The sequence below is a fragment of the Coccinella septempunctata genome, chromosome X, assembly GCF_907165205.1.
Source record: "Coccinella septempunctata chromosome X, icCocSept1.1, whole genome shotgun sequence".
Lineage (NCBI taxonomy): Eukaryota > Metazoa > Arthropoda > Insecta > Coleoptera > Coccinellidae > Coccinella > Coccinella septempunctata.
In genome coordinates, this window is record NC_058198.1 from 1,839,262 (window position 1) to 1,856,273 (window position 17,012).

At 33.6% G+C, this 17,012-nt stretch overlaps 4 protein-coding genes across 7 annotated transcripts; 2 read left to right on the plus strand and 2 right to left on the minus strand.

Annotated features, from left to right (window-relative positions):
* Window positions 1–201: 201 nt before the first annotated feature.
* Window positions 202–1,588, plus strand: LOC123321357 (replication termination factor 2). The gene is made up of 5 exons (XM_044908887.1): window positions 202–380; window positions 434–613; window positions 669–878; window positions 940–1,164; window positions 1,221–1,588. The coding sequence occupies exons 1-5, from the start codon at window positions 312–314 to the stop codon at window positions 1,422–1,424; spliced, it is 888 nt and encodes a 295-aa protein (XP_044764822.1). The 5' UTR covers window positions 202–311; the 3' UTR covers window positions 1,425–1,588.
* Window positions 1,530–5,686, minus strand: LOC123321358 (protein pigeon). The gene is made up of 11 exons (XM_044908888.1): window positions 5,421–5,686; window positions 4,447–4,842; window positions 4,015–4,268; window positions 3,794–3,958; window positions 3,583–3,742; window positions 3,215–3,522; window positions 2,778–3,161; window positions 2,551–2,721; window positions 2,268–2,485; window positions 2,001–2,215; window positions 1,530–1,944 (listed from the first exon to the last, which is right to left on the minus strand). The coding sequence occupies exons 1-11, from the start codon at window positions 5,551–5,553 to the stop codon at window positions 1,598–1,600; spliced, it is 2,751 nt and encodes a 916-aa protein (XP_044764823.1). The 5' UTR covers window positions 5,554–5,686; the 3' UTR covers window positions 1,530–1,597.
* Window positions 5,687–5,768: 82 nt separating this feature from the next.
* Window positions 5,769–12,276, plus strand: LOC123321356 (heat shock factor protein). 4 transcript variants are annotated; one of them, XM_044908883.1, is made up of 11 exons: window positions 5,769–6,020; window positions 6,302–6,410; window positions 6,467–6,594; window positions 6,656–6,865; window positions 6,932–7,171; window positions 7,411–7,599; window positions 7,721–8,061; window positions 9,201–9,321; window positions 9,568–9,606; window positions 9,886–9,952; window positions 10,199–12,276. In XM_044908883.1, the coding sequence occupies exons 1-11, from the start codon at window positions 5,916–5,918 to the stop codon at window positions 10,378–10,380; spliced, it is 1,731 nt and encodes a 576-aa protein (XP_044764818.1). In that variant the 5' UTR covers window positions 5,769–5,915; the 3' UTR covers window positions 10,381–12,276. The 4 variants fall into 4 exon arrangements, with proteins under 4 accessions (XP_044764818.1, XP_044764820.1, XP_044764819.1 ...); XM_044908885.1 differs by having other exon boundaries at window positions 7,730–8,061; XM_044908884.1 differs by having other exon boundaries at window positions 6,656–6,856.
* Window positions 12,277–12,617: 341 nt separating this feature from the next.
* LOC123321855 (pyruvate dehydrogenase phosphatase regulatory subunit, mitochondrial-like) lies at window positions 12,618–15,989 on the minus strand. The gene is made up of 9 exons (XM_044909634.1): window positions 14,886–15,989; window positions 14,478–14,802; window positions 14,271–14,425; window positions 14,070–14,209; window positions 13,863–14,011; window positions 13,427–13,748; window positions 13,206–13,355; window positions 12,984–13,156; window positions 12,618–12,932 (listed from the first exon to the last, which is right to left on the minus strand). The coding sequence occupies exons 1-9, from the start codon at window positions 15,862–15,864 to the stop codon at window positions 12,692–12,694; spliced, it is 2,634 nt and encodes an 877-aa protein (XP_044765569.1). The 5' UTR covers window positions 15,865–15,989; the 3' UTR covers window positions 12,618–12,691.
* Window positions 15,990–17,012: the final 1,023 nt, after the last annotated feature.

Genomic DNA, 17,012 nt, shown 5'->3' on the forward strand with positions numbered 1-17,012 from the left:
GGCGCCTCAAATCATAATTCGGAACAGTTTGACTTAAAACCTTCATTGAAGATTGATAATAAACTCATATTATAATAAATATTGATTTTTTCAACAAGAGGTAATGAAACAATTCAGTAATGTCAAATCATTTTCTCTATGGTATCAAGTGGAAGCATTGAACTCTCATAGAGTTCAATGAGTGGAAGCCATAGACAAACTAGCCAACAACATAACATAACCTCGAAACTCATTAGAACTGTCACGAATCTTGCAAAAAATAAATAAACGAGCATTTGGTGTTAATTCAATCAAAATAATAGGTAAACGACATGGGTTGTGATGGTGGAACTATTCCTAGAAGGGATGAACTTGTGAAGACAAAGCAAAAACCAGAACAGGTGAGCTGATTTTGCTTATATTGAACCAAATGGTGATGATTATAATGTTACAGAAAGACAAGGATTCTGAGCTCATATTCCAATGGAGATGCTGTGCATTAACTCAAGAACCATTACAGTCTCCTATAGTAATGTGTGGTCTCGGAAAGTTATATAATAAAGTTTCCTTGATTGAAGCATTGCTGAATAAATCTTCAATGCCGGTAGAAATTAGTCATATTAAAAATCTTAAAGTAGGTACTCTGTGTCTCAGTCTTTTCTTTTTTCGTTAATCGCAGTTGTTTTCAGGATATCAAGGAATTGAATTTAACTCCTAATCCTTCTTACAAAGAGGAAGAGGTTAAAGAAAAAAGCTCAACCATTGGCCCTTCTCCATTTATATGCCCTGTCATCGGTCTAGAAATGACTGGAAAATTCAGATTTGTATCAATATGGTCTTGTGGCTGTGTGTTTTCTGAAAGAGCATTGAAACAAATTGACATCAAGATATGCCATAAGGTAATATTTAAATATTAGCTCAGGAGAAATTTATATATTATTAAGGCAATAATATTTCAAGTGCCAGCAACCATTTGAACCTGATGATGTGGTTATTTTGAATGGTAACGAGGAAGATCTTGTTGTGATGAAAGAGAGATTGGCTAAAAGACAAGCTCAGCAGAAGAAGAAAAAAGAGAAGAAAGTTAAAACAGAGCCTGAAGATGTCCCTGGACCAAGTACTTCATCAAGCACCTCTGTGAAAAATGAGAAAGATAAAAAATCTGGCCCCAAACTTGACAAAACCGTGAGCATTCACCAAATTATGCCTGAACCATTTGTACTTAACCAAATAAATTTCAGGCTCCAAATATGTCTTTGAATCTGAAGAAACGACCTGGGAAACTACAAGAATCTACTGTGGACACAAAGAAAATGAAGTCTGACTATAGTGTTGCGAAAGATCCTCAAGCTTCTGATGTTTATAAGTCTCTCTTCACTTCTCATAAGTCAGAGAAAGAACAAAATAGAGCCCATTGGGTAACTTACAATCCGTTCTATAATTGAAAGTACTTTCAATTTGTTGTTAATCTTGAATTGTTTGTGAATCACATGAAATGTTCTTTCATTGAAAATTATTTAAAGTTTTTTGTTGTGAAACATATCAAATAGTTGACTGCTGAAATTTTTTATTATATTGACAATGTAAATAAAATTTCAGTTTGAAACTATCCACATTTTCATTGAAACTCCTCAACTGATGACTCTGTAGCTTCAATTAGTAGACCGAAATCCAAGTCAGTTAAACTAGCTTTGGCTGTTAGTAAATCTAGGAATGTATCCAAAGCTGGAAGTCTTTGTTCTGAAGGGGTGGGACTCAAGTTCTTATAATGTTTATTAGAGCTGAAGTTACCCTTTCCAGTACCTGATTCTACCCCTGATAATATGTTCAGGGCATGTTCCCTTGCTCTCAACATGAGACTGATGGGATGTTGCCACTGATTCAATAACCTTTTGGCTCTTGAACGTGGAAGAATAGATAAAAGTTTCAGTTTTTGATTAACCCCTCTACTGTCGTTGGGAATATCTAAAAATGAAATGTTATGTTTATAACAATCCCATATAATATTCAATTTGTCTAACCTGTCATTATTGCCTTCATGACATCAACCTGAAGTTCAAAAACATTTCGATTCACATATTGTAAAAACATTTCGAAGGACAACGTTTTGTATCCTAAGAAACTGAAAAAGGAAGTGAAACCTTGTGGTTGGGGGTATGCAATTGATTCTATTGCCAAGTAGTACCGTTCAAGTATGGAGAATAGTACTAATCTATCTTCCTCGTTCATTTGATCTCTAGAATTATAAACATTAATTTATAGCTTTTTTTTTAATTGTTTGGTTTTACATGTAAAGAAAACCCTTCTCAAGCGGGTGTCTTGGGTCAGTTGAAACAGCTTTTTGGCATAATGCTTGACAAAGTCGTCTTGATTGTTCAAGTTGTGCAGAAACATATCTTGTTGCAACAGCATGTACATGCATGGGGCTTTGGTTTTGCCATTGGAAGCGGGTTATTTTGTTATCAGAACTTTGCTTGAGTAGATGCATACTCAGTTCTCTCAAATTCTAAAAAATCAGATGGAAAAGAATTTCCCCAATTCATTTTATCATATATATATATCAGATTTTACCACAGAAATAATATGTTCCTGGCGACTTGCTGTGCAATTTTCAATTTCATAAAATGGCAATTCCTCAAGTCCTTTTCTGGTTCCCTGCATTCCACAAAGCTCATTCAATATTGATGATGTAATTGGCCCAGCTGGAGACATAGGGGTACTTGATCTCGAGAGAGCTTCAGGCTAAAATAATGAAGAGTCTACACTAATTTCAACCTGGATATTTTTGTCCTTTTTACCTGGTAACAAACAAGAGAAACTCTCAATTTTTCAACAACCTGAGCAGGTCTGAAGCGCTGTTTTCCTTTTAATACTAGAGCTAACTGTTCCCAAAGTTTGATCCACATGTCACTCCTATAAGGAATGATACGTTGCTGTGGAGACAAAAGCATCATTGATGTATTCCATAACATATCTTGGGATAAGCAAATTGTTTTATCTTCAATTTTCACTTCTAAATCCTTGCCAATATGCTGAGTTGTGATTGGGAGTAAATTCAAGAGATGATTAGCATCAGGAGGAAGGTTTTTTTGGAGACTAGCATATGAGCAGCCTATAAGATATTCTTTCAGAAGTTGAGACCAATCTAGTTTCAACACCATTTGGGTATGCCACATGATTAGCTGTAACAAGGCAAAATTTGAATTTGTAAATGGCAAATTAGTGAATGCCCTACCTCCAGGGCTGTGTCAGCTTCTTCAAGGTGCTGCATTAGGAAATGAATTATTGCAATTTTGTTATCCAACCCTTGTTCATTCTTGAAAGCATCTACCAGCAATTCTTTGGTTATTTCAAAATCGATCACATCTAGTGTTGCTATATTAACTAAGTTATCATAAGCAGCTAGTGGAGCCAAACATAGCATGAAAGAAGGTGTTTCAGTCAAGAAAGGCTTGAGGCTGACATGGCAGCATGGTTCATGTTTGATGCCTATATCCAGCAACTGAGTACAAACTTCTGGTATAAACACCAGCATATGGTTTCCTAGAATTAGAAGAACAGTTAACAGGCATATTATGAGTGATATTTAATAATTGTAGGTACCATGTCTTTTGAACACAGGTCTTATGGTTTTTGCTTTTTTGAAAGGTAAGCCTGGAACAACACACTGCAATACGCAACTTTGATGCAAAACCGTCACGGAATATGCAAAGTGAACCAAGGATTCATCATCTTGAACACTATCATCAGTTGGTTGGATTGGCTAAAAACCAACATTTATTTTTTTCTGCGACGATAAATATCTCTTACTCACTTGATACAGATAATGATGGCATATACACACAAATCCATCTTCATTTGTTACCACAATCAAATCTAGAGTGCAGTCATGTATCCTCAAAGGTACAGCATCATCTTCATACAAGTTTCCAGAATTGTTTAAAGTATTGGCATGTGGTAAATTCAAAGGTATATTCAACTAAAAATTGAATTCTGCGGTGAAATGTTCATAATTTTAAACCTGATCAAATTTACCACGCTTTCATGAGGCAAATCATCGTGGAATTGCAAACCAGACAGTGTGGGGGACGATTTTGAACTTATGATAGAAGGTGGAGCTTCATCACCTTCCACTATGGATCTGGAAGGTTTTTTGTTATGGATGTAATACAAAATTTGGTTCATTGGATCCCACTGAGCCCATGTGAATATTCTTACAATGGATTCATAGCTGAAGCTGTTCATGTTAAACTCTGTAGATTGGGATTTTATTTGGTACTGAAGTATACCTTGAACAATAGATTTATATTTACCACAAAATTTGTTCCTCTAGTGGACAAATGATCAGGCCTTACACAAAGCTAAATAAGTTATCATCTTTTTTTAATCATAAGTGTTTTTATTCAAGAATCCTATCCTTCCTTCTGCCATATGGCAAAAAGATACCTAATAAAATATCATTCTTACATTCTTGATGAACCAAAATCAAAAATTTTGTTGTTGTTTTTTCAGAAAGCAAAGAAGTTTTCTGATAGAGAAATTGTATCATAATCTGCTTTGATCTCTCCATATTCAAATCCACAATAATATTCCTATGCAGATGGATGATATAGGGTTTATATGTGAATATATCATCTTCGATATTCTTCACAACGAACGTTAGGTAGGTTTTGGTGTCGTCAATTGAAGCTTGAATACAGTTTGTTATTTGCGAAAATGTATGAACTACGTCTAAATGATTTTTCGTCAAGTTATAGCATCCAATCCGAGTATGGTCGCTATTTTTATCGGATTTATGAGTCCAACTGAACAATAGATCTCCATTTTGTTCTTGTCCAATCAATCTCCAGTCTGTCACAAGATCTGTAAATTGAAACTAACATTTATATTTGAATGTTATAAATGATATTGTGGCATGAATTGAAACCAGACAGTCCTAAAGTCATTTGATGATTGGCCAAATTTACAGTTTCTAAATTTAAAGGAACCAAAAAAAATCCGTGGTAAAATGAAATAGAGAAGCGCAACTACAAATATTCTATTTATTTAATTTTCTAATACTCTACACTTCATCTAATAATGATCTACAGGATTAATATTGCTTAAATTATCAGATATATAATTATTTTGTCTTTGTATAAGAAAATTTACAATGCTTTCATGCAATTTCCATTCATATTATAAAAAAAACGGCTATTGTGCGTTCAACTGCGTTTTCTCCGTAGGATGCGTTGTAGTAGTATAAATATGTTGGAAATTCACGTGAAATATTAATGATTCTTCCTTGATACTATTCTTAATGTGCTAAATATTGCCCATTGAAAAATTGGTCGTGTATAATTGAAAATCAATACTCCTGATTTGCGCTTTATACCTATATCCTATATTCGACTATACTTTTTGTTCCCAAAGGATAATTTCGGATGCACTTTTTTTCTTACCTTCTGTTGGGTCAAAATTCTCTTGGTCTGTAACAAGTGGATATAATTTAGGTATAAAATTGTCGACTATCACCATACTTGGGAAGCATCTGAATTCGTATGAAAGCTTATGCGAATGCGCTGATAAGCGCATTTAAAAGTCCCAATTTTAATCGAGAATAATCTCATATCATATGATAATTTGTGTTAGGTGTGGATATAGTCTGGCGACATAAGTTTATAATTCGATTTATTATTTGTTCAGGAATGATTTTCAAATTTCGATATTGAAGGCCATAATTGTTAACTCAAGAAAAATAAGAGTGGAGCACACCTCAAAATTCACACTGTCTTGTCATTGTCATTATTATTAAAAATAGGAGAAGTATGGTATATGTTACAAAAAAATAATTTTTGTTTGCTATAATTAATGTCATGTTAAATGACCATTTTAGTCTAATTTCTACGCGAGTTGAACTATCTAGTCGATTTGGAGAAAAGTTTTAAAAATATATAATGCAGCCTTTATCTGATCATTTCACCAATGTCCCAGCTTTTCTCACGAAGTTGTGGAAAATGGTTTCAGATTCCAAGACTGATCACCTTATTTGTTGGAGTCCTGTATGTATTATTGTTAATCATAAGGATTTTATGTATTTCCTATGTACATTTATGTTGCCCCAATTACCTATAGTGAAATATTCCGAAATGACGTCGTAACGAAAAGTCAATTGCACCTTTCCTTGCCCAATGTTAATTTACATGAAAAAAATATATAATTACTCATCATCTTGATCATTAATTATTTTATTGTGCTAATAGTTATTTGGCTAAATAAATCTGCATAGTTTCTAGTATCTGATGATTACACAAAGTGATTTTGATTTGTTTTTATTTTTCAGAATGGAAATAGTTTTATTATTTTGAATCAAGTACAGTTTTGGTATGAGTTATTACCTCTATATTACAAACACAATAACATGAGTAGTTTTGTGAGACAATTGAACATGTGTAAGTATTTCGCAAACATAATATCCATTTATACTGAGTTATTTTTTTTTTATAAGATGGCTTTCACAAAGTATCAGCTGTCGAGAATGGACCTATAGCTGATGGAGAAAAAGACGAGGTCCAATTTTTCCATCCTTATTTCAAAAAAGAGAGCCCAGAATTACTAAAATTGATCAAACGAAAAGTATGTTATAAATTTTTTAATTTTTTTTGGGCTGTCCTGTATATATTTATTTTTGTCATAGGTTACAGTATCTAAACACTCAGAAAATGGAAATCAAGTCATGAAAAGTGAAGATCTGTCAAAAGTTTTATCAGATGTTAAACAGCTAAGAGGACGTCAGGCTCATGTTGATAGTCAATTGGCTACAATGAAGCAAGAAAATGCTGTGTTATGGAGAGAATTAGCTGTGCTGAGGCAGAAACATACAAAGCAACAACAAATCGTAAATAAAGTATGCTTAGTACAAAAATTGAAGAAAATCCTTTTAGGTATATTGTTAATTTACTTTGTTCTTTAGCTAATACAATTTTTGGTATCCATGGTTCATCCAGGAGGTAATAGAATGGGGGTTGGTGTTAAAAGGCACTATCCACTAATGTTGAGGGGCACTCCAAATAAAAGAATGAAGAAATCTCCGTCTTCTAAAAATGATGGTCCCACTATTCATGAACTTGATAATGAAATAGAAATTGAGAATGAAGTTGAACCTGAGGAATTCCTAACAGCATCTGATAACGATGAAAAAGATTTGACTCTAGTGAGCACTCTCAATTTTTTTCAACTAATTTCAGAGTATTTGATTCATTGTTCAGCTGAGGGTTGTATGAGTGCATTTCATTGATTATTTTTATCTGGTTTGATTAGTTGGAAGTCCTGATTAAACAAGATTCGATATTTTGTTAATGGGGGATTGAAAAATGAAAAGAAAATACTTTGTAACGTTTGTCAAGGATGAGCTTTCAAGTAACAATAATTCTTATTGTTCTCCTTTCACAGATTTACAAACCCCTGACACCTACTTCAACATCATCTCTGGATGTTGTATCTCCACTTTCTAATATTGATTTGACCAATGAATTGGTGAATGAAACTGAGACAGTGTCGGCTGATACATCATCAAATGCGAAAGAAACCACATCACAAAATAAAAGTAAAGAATCTTATTGGGAAAAATCACCTTATGTAGTAAGTGTCTATTTAAAGCTTCGTAGATTGAAGGTTGTGGTATATCTTCATAATTTTTCAAATTGCTGGTTTGTTTAGTCTTTCAAATAGTTGTTTTTTCACAATACCTTTTACTTTTTTGGTGGAACAGTTTGCTGATAATAGTGAAGAAGGCATGCCTTCAAATGAACTGCTATCAGAGGATCCTATTTTGAACATTTTGGAAGACAATATCATTAAACCAAAATCTGGAGATAATGAGACAAAAGTATTTATAAATCCATCATCCCAAGATACATTGCTTGGTAATTTCACAAACAGGGATTTCAATATAAAGGTTGTAAATGGAAAAAAAGATCGATCTCAAAGCAGTAGTGCAAAGAGTTCCAATGAGGTTGAAGAAACACCCGATAATAGCTCTGTTAACGACAATATGACAGTTGCTACACGAAAGACAGAAGGACCAGAAAAAATAAACAACAGGTAAGACTCAAGGGAGTGAGTGGTTCATCTGCATCAGGGAAATTTCATTATTCTGGCTTAGGTTATTGATTTTATGTCAGAAAGATATAATGTTTTAATATATTTTTTTCTTCACTGAGTAAAATTTTACCTCAGGGTACCCAGGAAACATTTTCATCAATCCCATTATATTATGTGAATGGGAGCTGAAAATTGCTGTCGGAGTTGTACTACTGAGCAATATTCAATTTATAACCCTAGTTCCGTTGTTGTATATTTCCCTAATCTATGTGTTTGATCTTTAACGTCTGAGAAAATTATGCCAATTTTGAAATTTTTTTGTATCACCTCTGATGATGAAAAAATGATGTCATTTAATTTTTTGTTTGGCCATTTTTATTGGATAAAACATGAAAATATCTCCCTCAAAAGTTTTGCTCATTCATATAGGGAAGGATATCTTCTTGTTTATTGTTCCAGTGAATAGTATAATTGGGGTACCATATTATTTCCAGGTCTAATCATGGGTTCCAGTGAAACAAAAATACCTACTCAGGATTGTTTAAAACTATCTGCTTCCTAAAGTCGATTCCGATCTAATACATTTTCGAATAATATTAATAACCATTTGGAAGATCTCTTGTTCGATTAACTCAATTAGGATAAAAATGGCTGAATACTTTTATACAAATTTTTATCTCGAAAGAAGTATTATGTTGAAGGTTTGTATAGATCTAGAATAAATTCAGTAAAAAATTATTTGCTGGGTACCTTGAACCACATCAAATTTATTTTCATCTGTAAAAATCCATCAGATAATGAATTGAATATTTGTCAATACTGAAAAAACCTGAATGTAGTTGAAATAATTCAAATATTTGCTTCAGTCTGAGTCAGTCTGGATAGTACTGTAATTAAAGTGTAAAAGTAGATTTTAGTCTTCTTATGTATGCATATCGTAGTTGCAAGTCACCACTGAATATATACAATTTCGTCAATAATCCTGTGTGTGCTTGGTTTTCAGTATTATTTTTTATTCAAATTTCCTTTATCTGCATTCATAATAACATCTATGAAAATTTAGTGGTAACATGTAATCTTCTTGACTGAATATTTCATGGTCTTGAATTAATATGTATTGTGGACATTGGTACATTTAGTACTGATGATTGTTTCAGCGGTGATCTTGGCTCGATTTTAGAAAATAATCAGTCGGAAATAGATCTCTACAAGGATTTACTGCATGGATGTGGGACCTTCGATACTAATACGTTACTAGGGGTATGTACTTTTCAGAAATGAGTAACTGGTATTATGAATTTCTCTCCTCACAAATTTTTAATGCCAAAACTGATTCACCACACGAGTGTAATCATAATATGATGAATTTTTTTTTAACTTGAAAAATCTTGATGTCTATTTTTCTATATAGGATATCACAAATTCAAGTTTTGTTGAATTCATTAAAATTCTGTAAATTAGTTTAGGGATCATTAATTTCTGATGCATTTTAACTTTATTTTCAAGGATATCAACAGGATGCCTTTTTATCAACCTGATTATAGTGTAAGCTAATTTTGATTAAATAAAATATACCTTAACTTTTGACAACACCACTAGAAAATGATTGGAAAATTGAGGAAGATTGTGAATCAATTAAATCTCAAATGATTTTTAATTACTTCTAGCTTATACTAATTGGCTTAACCACATTGATAGTTATTGAAGAATTCAGTTAACTTCGAGTGTAAATTTTCTTATTTGTACCAGATGGACAAAATTCTATAAAACCATTTTCAAGGTGTGTGGAACTGTTGTTATTTCAAGTCCTTATTGATTTTGCAGCTTTTCAGTGAAGGAACATCAGAATACGGGTTATCATTCACGCAGGACGAGCTGAACCAGAATTCTGGTGAGACCAAAACACTTGATATAATAGGTTTGTTTGTAGAGTGGTTCAGCAGGAGCAATTACATTTTAGGGTAGGGAAAATCTATCTGAGCATTGCTCTTCTGTACAGTTCACAACCGCTTTGAACCACTCTTCGAATATTTGATATTGTTTGTATATATGTTTAGCACTGAAATTTTGTCCAAATGTTTTAATGTGTTCTGGATAGGAGCAAAAAGTTGACTTTCATTTTTTTTTCTTTAATCAGGTGATCCCATGGTTTCAGGACAAGAAATTACAACGTACCCAATGTTACCCTTAGAACAACTGTTGGATGATTCTCTGAACAACACAGATTTAGTTGACGAAATCATAGACGATGACTTATCAGAGCTTAACACTCCTCAAGTATCTGATATGAAACCAACGTTCCCAACTGATAAATCTTAGTTCTTTGAAACGTTTAATCATGCAAACTGGAAGAATCAAACTATTTAGGATAATTTTCATTAAGTATCCATAAGCGGCAGTAACAAGTCACTTGTTTTTGTTATATAATTTTAAGGTATAGTTTACTGATTTCGAATAATCATAATCTTATCGTCATCCATACAACTTGATCCACTCGGGTTATGCTAAACATCACCGATTATACATTTACCTACGTGTATTTTGTTTCAGTTGAAACTCACTTAGTCAAATTGTAATTGATGGAATACAATTGTAGAAATTATACCATTTATCAATTTGTTTAGAATGGTCTTCACTGATTAATAATATGCAATTTTGGATTGCATGATTATCATATTTTATATGAGTAATTATCAAATAACCTCTGAAAAGTATTCTTTACAGATATAGGATTAACTGTTTCCCCCCAGTCATTTTGTTTTTTTAGTCATAGACTCACAAAATTTAATGTTTCGTTATTGTCAATGCCCACCGCATCTGGACGAATTCCACTCGAAATAGTTTTGTACAGTCTTATTTATATTTTACATACAAAATTTTTTATTTTAGCTTTAGTGTTCTTATTTCGGAGAAAAAGGAGAAGTAATTTGTTGGATGTTTGGTAGCCAAACGATATCTTTGTTAAGGCAATTTTTGTTGCCGCCATTGAAGTTAAGCAACTGGATCCCCAGATAACTGCTGTTCTGTAAAAAATACTTCAAGAATGTTTTCCCATGCTTTTTCCTTCAAAAATGAAAGTATTCCATCAATTGAACCAAATAGTTTGCTGATTTTTATATAGAAGTAAAACAGATGTTAATGTTGGGAAACTAATTTTATCTTGTAATTTGATGTTGGAAACTCTCTAACGTACGATTTCTGCGATAGCATTCGTTCAATGTAATAAAAAAAAAAGAATTTAGCATACCTCATATTTTTTCATGATGGGTGTCAGATTACCTATGGAAGTCTAAATTTAGCCTTACTTCGTAGACATTTGTCATGTTATATTATATGTATATGCTTCTACTATGTGGGTGAATAGGAAGGGTAGACATGATAATCTTGTATATATATTAAACCATCAATTTGATTCAGTTATTTTTTGATTTAAATACAGTTTTTTTATAAGGTAGGATTTGTCATTTTTGGAGTGGAAATGTATATAAGGAGAAGGATATTTTTGATAATAGCATCTTGAAGAACTTGTTAAAAATACTCCACATTTATCTTTTTAGTAATCAGCAATTGAATTTTTATCAATAACAAATTTTTGAAAATATTTGAGTGCATGTTAACATTCTTGAATTGTGATCTTCTCATTCCAAATGTCCCTTCTATTTTGAAGTTGCATCGATTTTTTTAATTCTGGGATTCCACCGATATTGTTGTTTAACTCATCAAATTCGTATTCGATTCGATTTTGGGATCATAAATTGAACTGTTGGATCACTTTTAATTTGAACCCGATTTACTCTATTTCCATTAGGTACCAAAATTACTCATCAGTACATCGATACTGTATAAGGACAAATTTGACGGGATTTTTAACTAATTTGAATTTTGTTCTTTCAATACCATCCGATATTTCCATTTCGTTTTCTTAAATATTTAAGTAGGTTCTGGGCTTACTAATCATTTAGGTTAAGGAAGTGGCACAATTTGTGAATAAAATTTATGTAATTCGAGCCAGTTACATTTGATTTTTCGTTGAAATATGAGAATTGGCTGTAGGATTATATCAATTTTATGAATATTTTGTGAGAACTGCCCTTCAGTTCACTACCTGATGAAATACAGTGATTGACACCTCTTTCTATGTATAATTTTGACGAGGCAATTTATTAAAGCCTCTATCATCAGTGTAAAATTATGTACATTATATTTTCAATGAATTATATTCTCTTATTCACCCCCCCAACATTACAAAATTTTCAGGTAATGGGTTTTCATTCACATTATTATGAATTTTCATCAACTAGGCGCCAACACAATCCAAAACAAATTATATATATATATCCTATGATAGTTCATGACTAACTCACGTTATTGGAACGACAATTCCTTCGGAATTGTCGTTTCCATTAATATGCCAACACAATCAGCTAGATGAAAAATTGACAATAAATTTAATTAGCGAGTTGCCAATGACGGTAGTATACTTGTTAAAAAATTTAGGAAAGGTATCCCGATCTTAGAAATTTCTAATATCAGGAAAGCATCGAATAATAAACTTATTCAAACAGATATTTTAATAAATAATCGTATCTAACAAAACGAAATCACAGCCAAAAGAGACTCTGTTTTGGCATCATGTAGATATATCACTTGTGTAATGCGTGAGTGTCGGTTTATAATTGGAATCCTGATTTTTTTGGGGCAGCACCGGGGCATGTAAACGTGGAATTGCTGTGAATTTGCGTCCAGCAATATCGATTTTGTAAATTGCATCTTTGCTGAGAATATAATCTGTTGTTAAAGGTGTTGTCTGACAGGCGTCTGAACGCCTCATGAATCCTAAACAAATCAGCTTGTCCGAAGAAAAAGCATATCTGAAATACCAGTAAAGATTATTTCAAGACCATGTTCAAAAAATTACTCACCCTGCCGAGGTTACTGTTCCCACAAACTTGCCATTTCTATAGATGGGTTCTCCTCCCCATGGCCATATATCCACTTCAGGGTCCAAATGTTCAAGGTGAAACATAACAAGTTGCTTGAACACACCTTGTTGCTTTTGTTTCTGTAGAGCTTGTTTGCCGATGAAATTTTCCTTCTGAAATTTTTAAGTTTGAGAGGATACTGCAAACAGAGTGAGTTATTACCTTATCAAGTCTAACTGTATAGGCATTGCCTGCTTCAAAGGGTGTTGTGAAACTCGATAGCTCTTCAGCCCAAAATGGTATGAATCTTTCTATTCTCATGAATCGCTGAGTTAAGGTCCCCACATCTCTAACGCCATAATCTAAGCCCACCTAGACAAATGAGAAATATATATCTTAGCCTCAATTTTTTATACAACTTTGCTTGCTTCACTTTTCATTACCTTTATTAATTGGAAGTATACATGGAGTGCATATTCTGAAGGCACATATAAACAATATCCAGGCTCACCAGTATGAGTGAAAGACATCACCATTACATCAGAGGCGTAACCTACATTAACTTTTTTATATAAAAATGGTTGCAAGTTCAAATTTGTATTCGACAACTCCATGAGCAAATTTGGGGCTTTAGGACCCACCACATTGATTACTGTATACATAGAAGTCACATCATTCAACACTATAGAGGATTTCGGGGGTAAATGCCTATTCATCCACTCAAAAATTCGTGTTTGTTGGCTTGTTGGTGACACCATGAAAAAACTGAAAAGGGATGAATGATTGCCTTGAAACATCTCAGTTAGGTTCCTTTGAAATATTTCAAATAAACTCATTAATTCATTAATTTTATGAACTGAATATAAAGAAATGGCTCACTCTGTTTCTGATTGTCTAACAATCATGCAATCATTTTCATATCCCCCTTTGTCATTTTGCATCCCAGTTCTTACGATTGTTCCAACCGATATGTCCATATCATTCGAACATAACATCTGGAGATATTTCAGGGTATCTGCACCATTTCCCTTCAATAAACTCTATTAGTGAAAGAAGAAATTACCATATGCAGAAAAAATTTGCTACCTTAATCTCAATTTTTGAGAAAGAGGACATGTCGATTATTCCAACACCTTCTCTACATGCGTTGTATTCATCTTTCATGAAATCGAAAAATTTGGGTTTGTAAAATGTACCAGGTGGCATCTTTGGTTTTGGTTGGTTCTCTTGAAGAAAATAAGAATCAGTGGAAGACCTTATATTAACGACCCACTATATGATACTTACTTTCATAAGTTGTATCAAAATAGAGAGCTCTTTCATAAGCCATTTTAATACCAAAAACTGCTCCACGATCTTCTAGTACACTGTACAGAGGTGAGCATCTTAAATTTCTCCCGTATTTATATTCACACTGATGGGGGTAGAGTACAGCATAATGTCTTGAAGAAAATCATTCAGAACAAGATGATGGATTCATTACACCAATTTTACCTTCCTACAACCTCTCTTATTCTTTGCTTCAGGTACGGCCTGCTGTTGTGAATATTTAAGAATCTTTGAACATTGAATGGGAGGAGATCTTGAGTTGGCTGTCCTTCAATTATCCATTCTGCCACAGCTTTTCCTATTCCTCCTGCTCCTTGCAGAGAATTACCATTCATACCACATGCAATGAAGTATTTTGCAACTTCTGCGGCTTCACCAAGAATCCATCTTCCATCTGGTGTGAAATTATCAGGGGAGTTTACGTACTCAGGCTCATAATAACAATTTGAAAGGATTGGCATTCTATGTTTGGCAGAATTCCACAAGGGCCCTGAGAAAGATTGCAAAATTAGGCAGATATTCTAAAATTCTCCCATATGAACCTAAACTTTTTCAATTTTCTTTGCAACTTACTTAATTTGTCACTGTCAATCTTCAAGTGTGCCATCCAATCACTAGGAATTTCCTTTTGATTTTCAAAAGCGGGTTGTGCTTCGTTTTCAAACCAACCCACTAAAAATGCCCCGTCATATTCCCTTATGTAGGTGTTTGAATCGAAATCTCGAACTATGGGTAATGTATCTTCGATAAACTCATGAAGTAGACCCGAAGTACCGTAATAATGAGCTGCTGGGTAGGCGGGTATATGTACTTGCGGATTTGATTTTAGTCCTAAATCTCTGGCCCACATACCTGCACAGTTCACAAAGAATTCACATTGTATATTGCCTTTACTTGTTTGAATTTCATCCACAGTTCTGTTATTAGTTAGTACATTGTGTATTTTGGTATTTTCAAAATATCTCACTCCAGACTGTTGTGCTAGAAGAGCAAGAACATTACACACTGACTTAGGATCAGCTACACCATCTTGTGGAATCCACACACCGCCTTCTAGATCACTCACTTCTAAGTATGGATGGAGTTTTTTCAATCCTTTTCCATCCAATAGTTCACATTCCAAACCTGTAGGTATGTTATAGGCCATACGTCTTCTCAGTGTTAACATTCTATCTCTCGTTTGGGCCAAATATACACTGCCGCATTGTTTCAAACCAATGTCGAATCCCATTTCTTGTAACTCCTTGTATAACTTAATACTATACCATATCAAATTTCTATGAGCTATTGGTTTGAAAAGTCCCAAAGTGCCTGAACCAAATCTCGAAGTACCACTTCCTATTTTATTCTGTTCTAAAACAACAACATCATTCCAACCGTTCAGAGTTAAGTGGTAAGCTACTGAATTGGCCACCACTCCTGCACCTGCAATAACTACCCTAGCCTGTCTAGGAAAAGTGGAGCAAGTGCATTTCGTTTCTTTTATCAAGTTGCTGGCATTTGACAATCTTAAATTTCCACCTATTAAGGCACACAATTTGGGAGAATACATACTTGGAGTATGTGAGTGGAGAAGCAATTCACAACTTTTAAGTCAGCATTTACTCTATTTATTTATCAATGTTATTTTTATTTATTCTTCGCAGATTCTTGCTTAACCATAACCTAACATATTGCCAAAAATTACAAATCTGTCAGGTGAAGGAGATATAGGAATTTTCTTGCCTTATACTACTAAACTGATCCACTAGATGTCTCTCATCTGCCAGAAACCACTTTTGAAGATGTGAATTTGTGAGAGCTGTGCAGTCTCTCTATTTACAGTGAATCTAACTTGTTAGAATTAGTGTATCTCCATCAATCTAGTCCGATTTCTTTTGAAAATATGTCCTTTCGAAACATTGGGATCTACTTTTCGAATGCCCATAGGGTAGAAATATTGGGTGGTTGACCGCCAGGTGTCGCATCGATTTATTCAGCTCTTCGGGGTGGCTGAGGGTGCTGGCTCTCAAAAAGATCCTCTGCTTCATTTGGCCTCAAAGATTATAGAGTTTTGATTTGGTCTAAAGATTATAAAGTTATATGATTTATAATCTTTGATTTGGTCGTCAGGTTTTTATGTAAAACCCAGGTATACCTAAAGATCTCAGAAGAAAGTTGATAAATATCGTTTGAACTGAAAGTGGAGAATGTTGGATACCTCCCAAAGCTAAAAAACTCCTAAAGCTATTCAATTACTTACGGAAAACTCTGCATGATGAGATGATGATGCTCAACAAGTTGTTTTTGTTGTGACCCTCAAAGATTCTTTGAGCGCGTTTTTAAGTTCGTTGACATGAAATTGCCCGCATATTATCTCATCTTTTATCTGATATTTTATACATGCGATGTCTATTGAAATTAATGTTTCAGTATAATTTGAAGTTGGTAAAGAAACGCCAATAAACACGAGAATGAGACGATTAAGCATAAATCAAACGATGAAGGCTTAATCATTACATTCAGTTGAACTATTGAAATTAGAAAATACTTTAGCAGCTTATCTTTAACTTCTGATTGAAAATTAAAAAGTATAGAAGTAGCAATAGGGTTGACTTAATCAGTTAGGATAGTTCAGTGAAACTCACATAGGTTTTCGTTGACTGAAGATATCGATATTGAAACGAGACAAGTTGAGGGTCCATTAGAGGGTTTTGTATG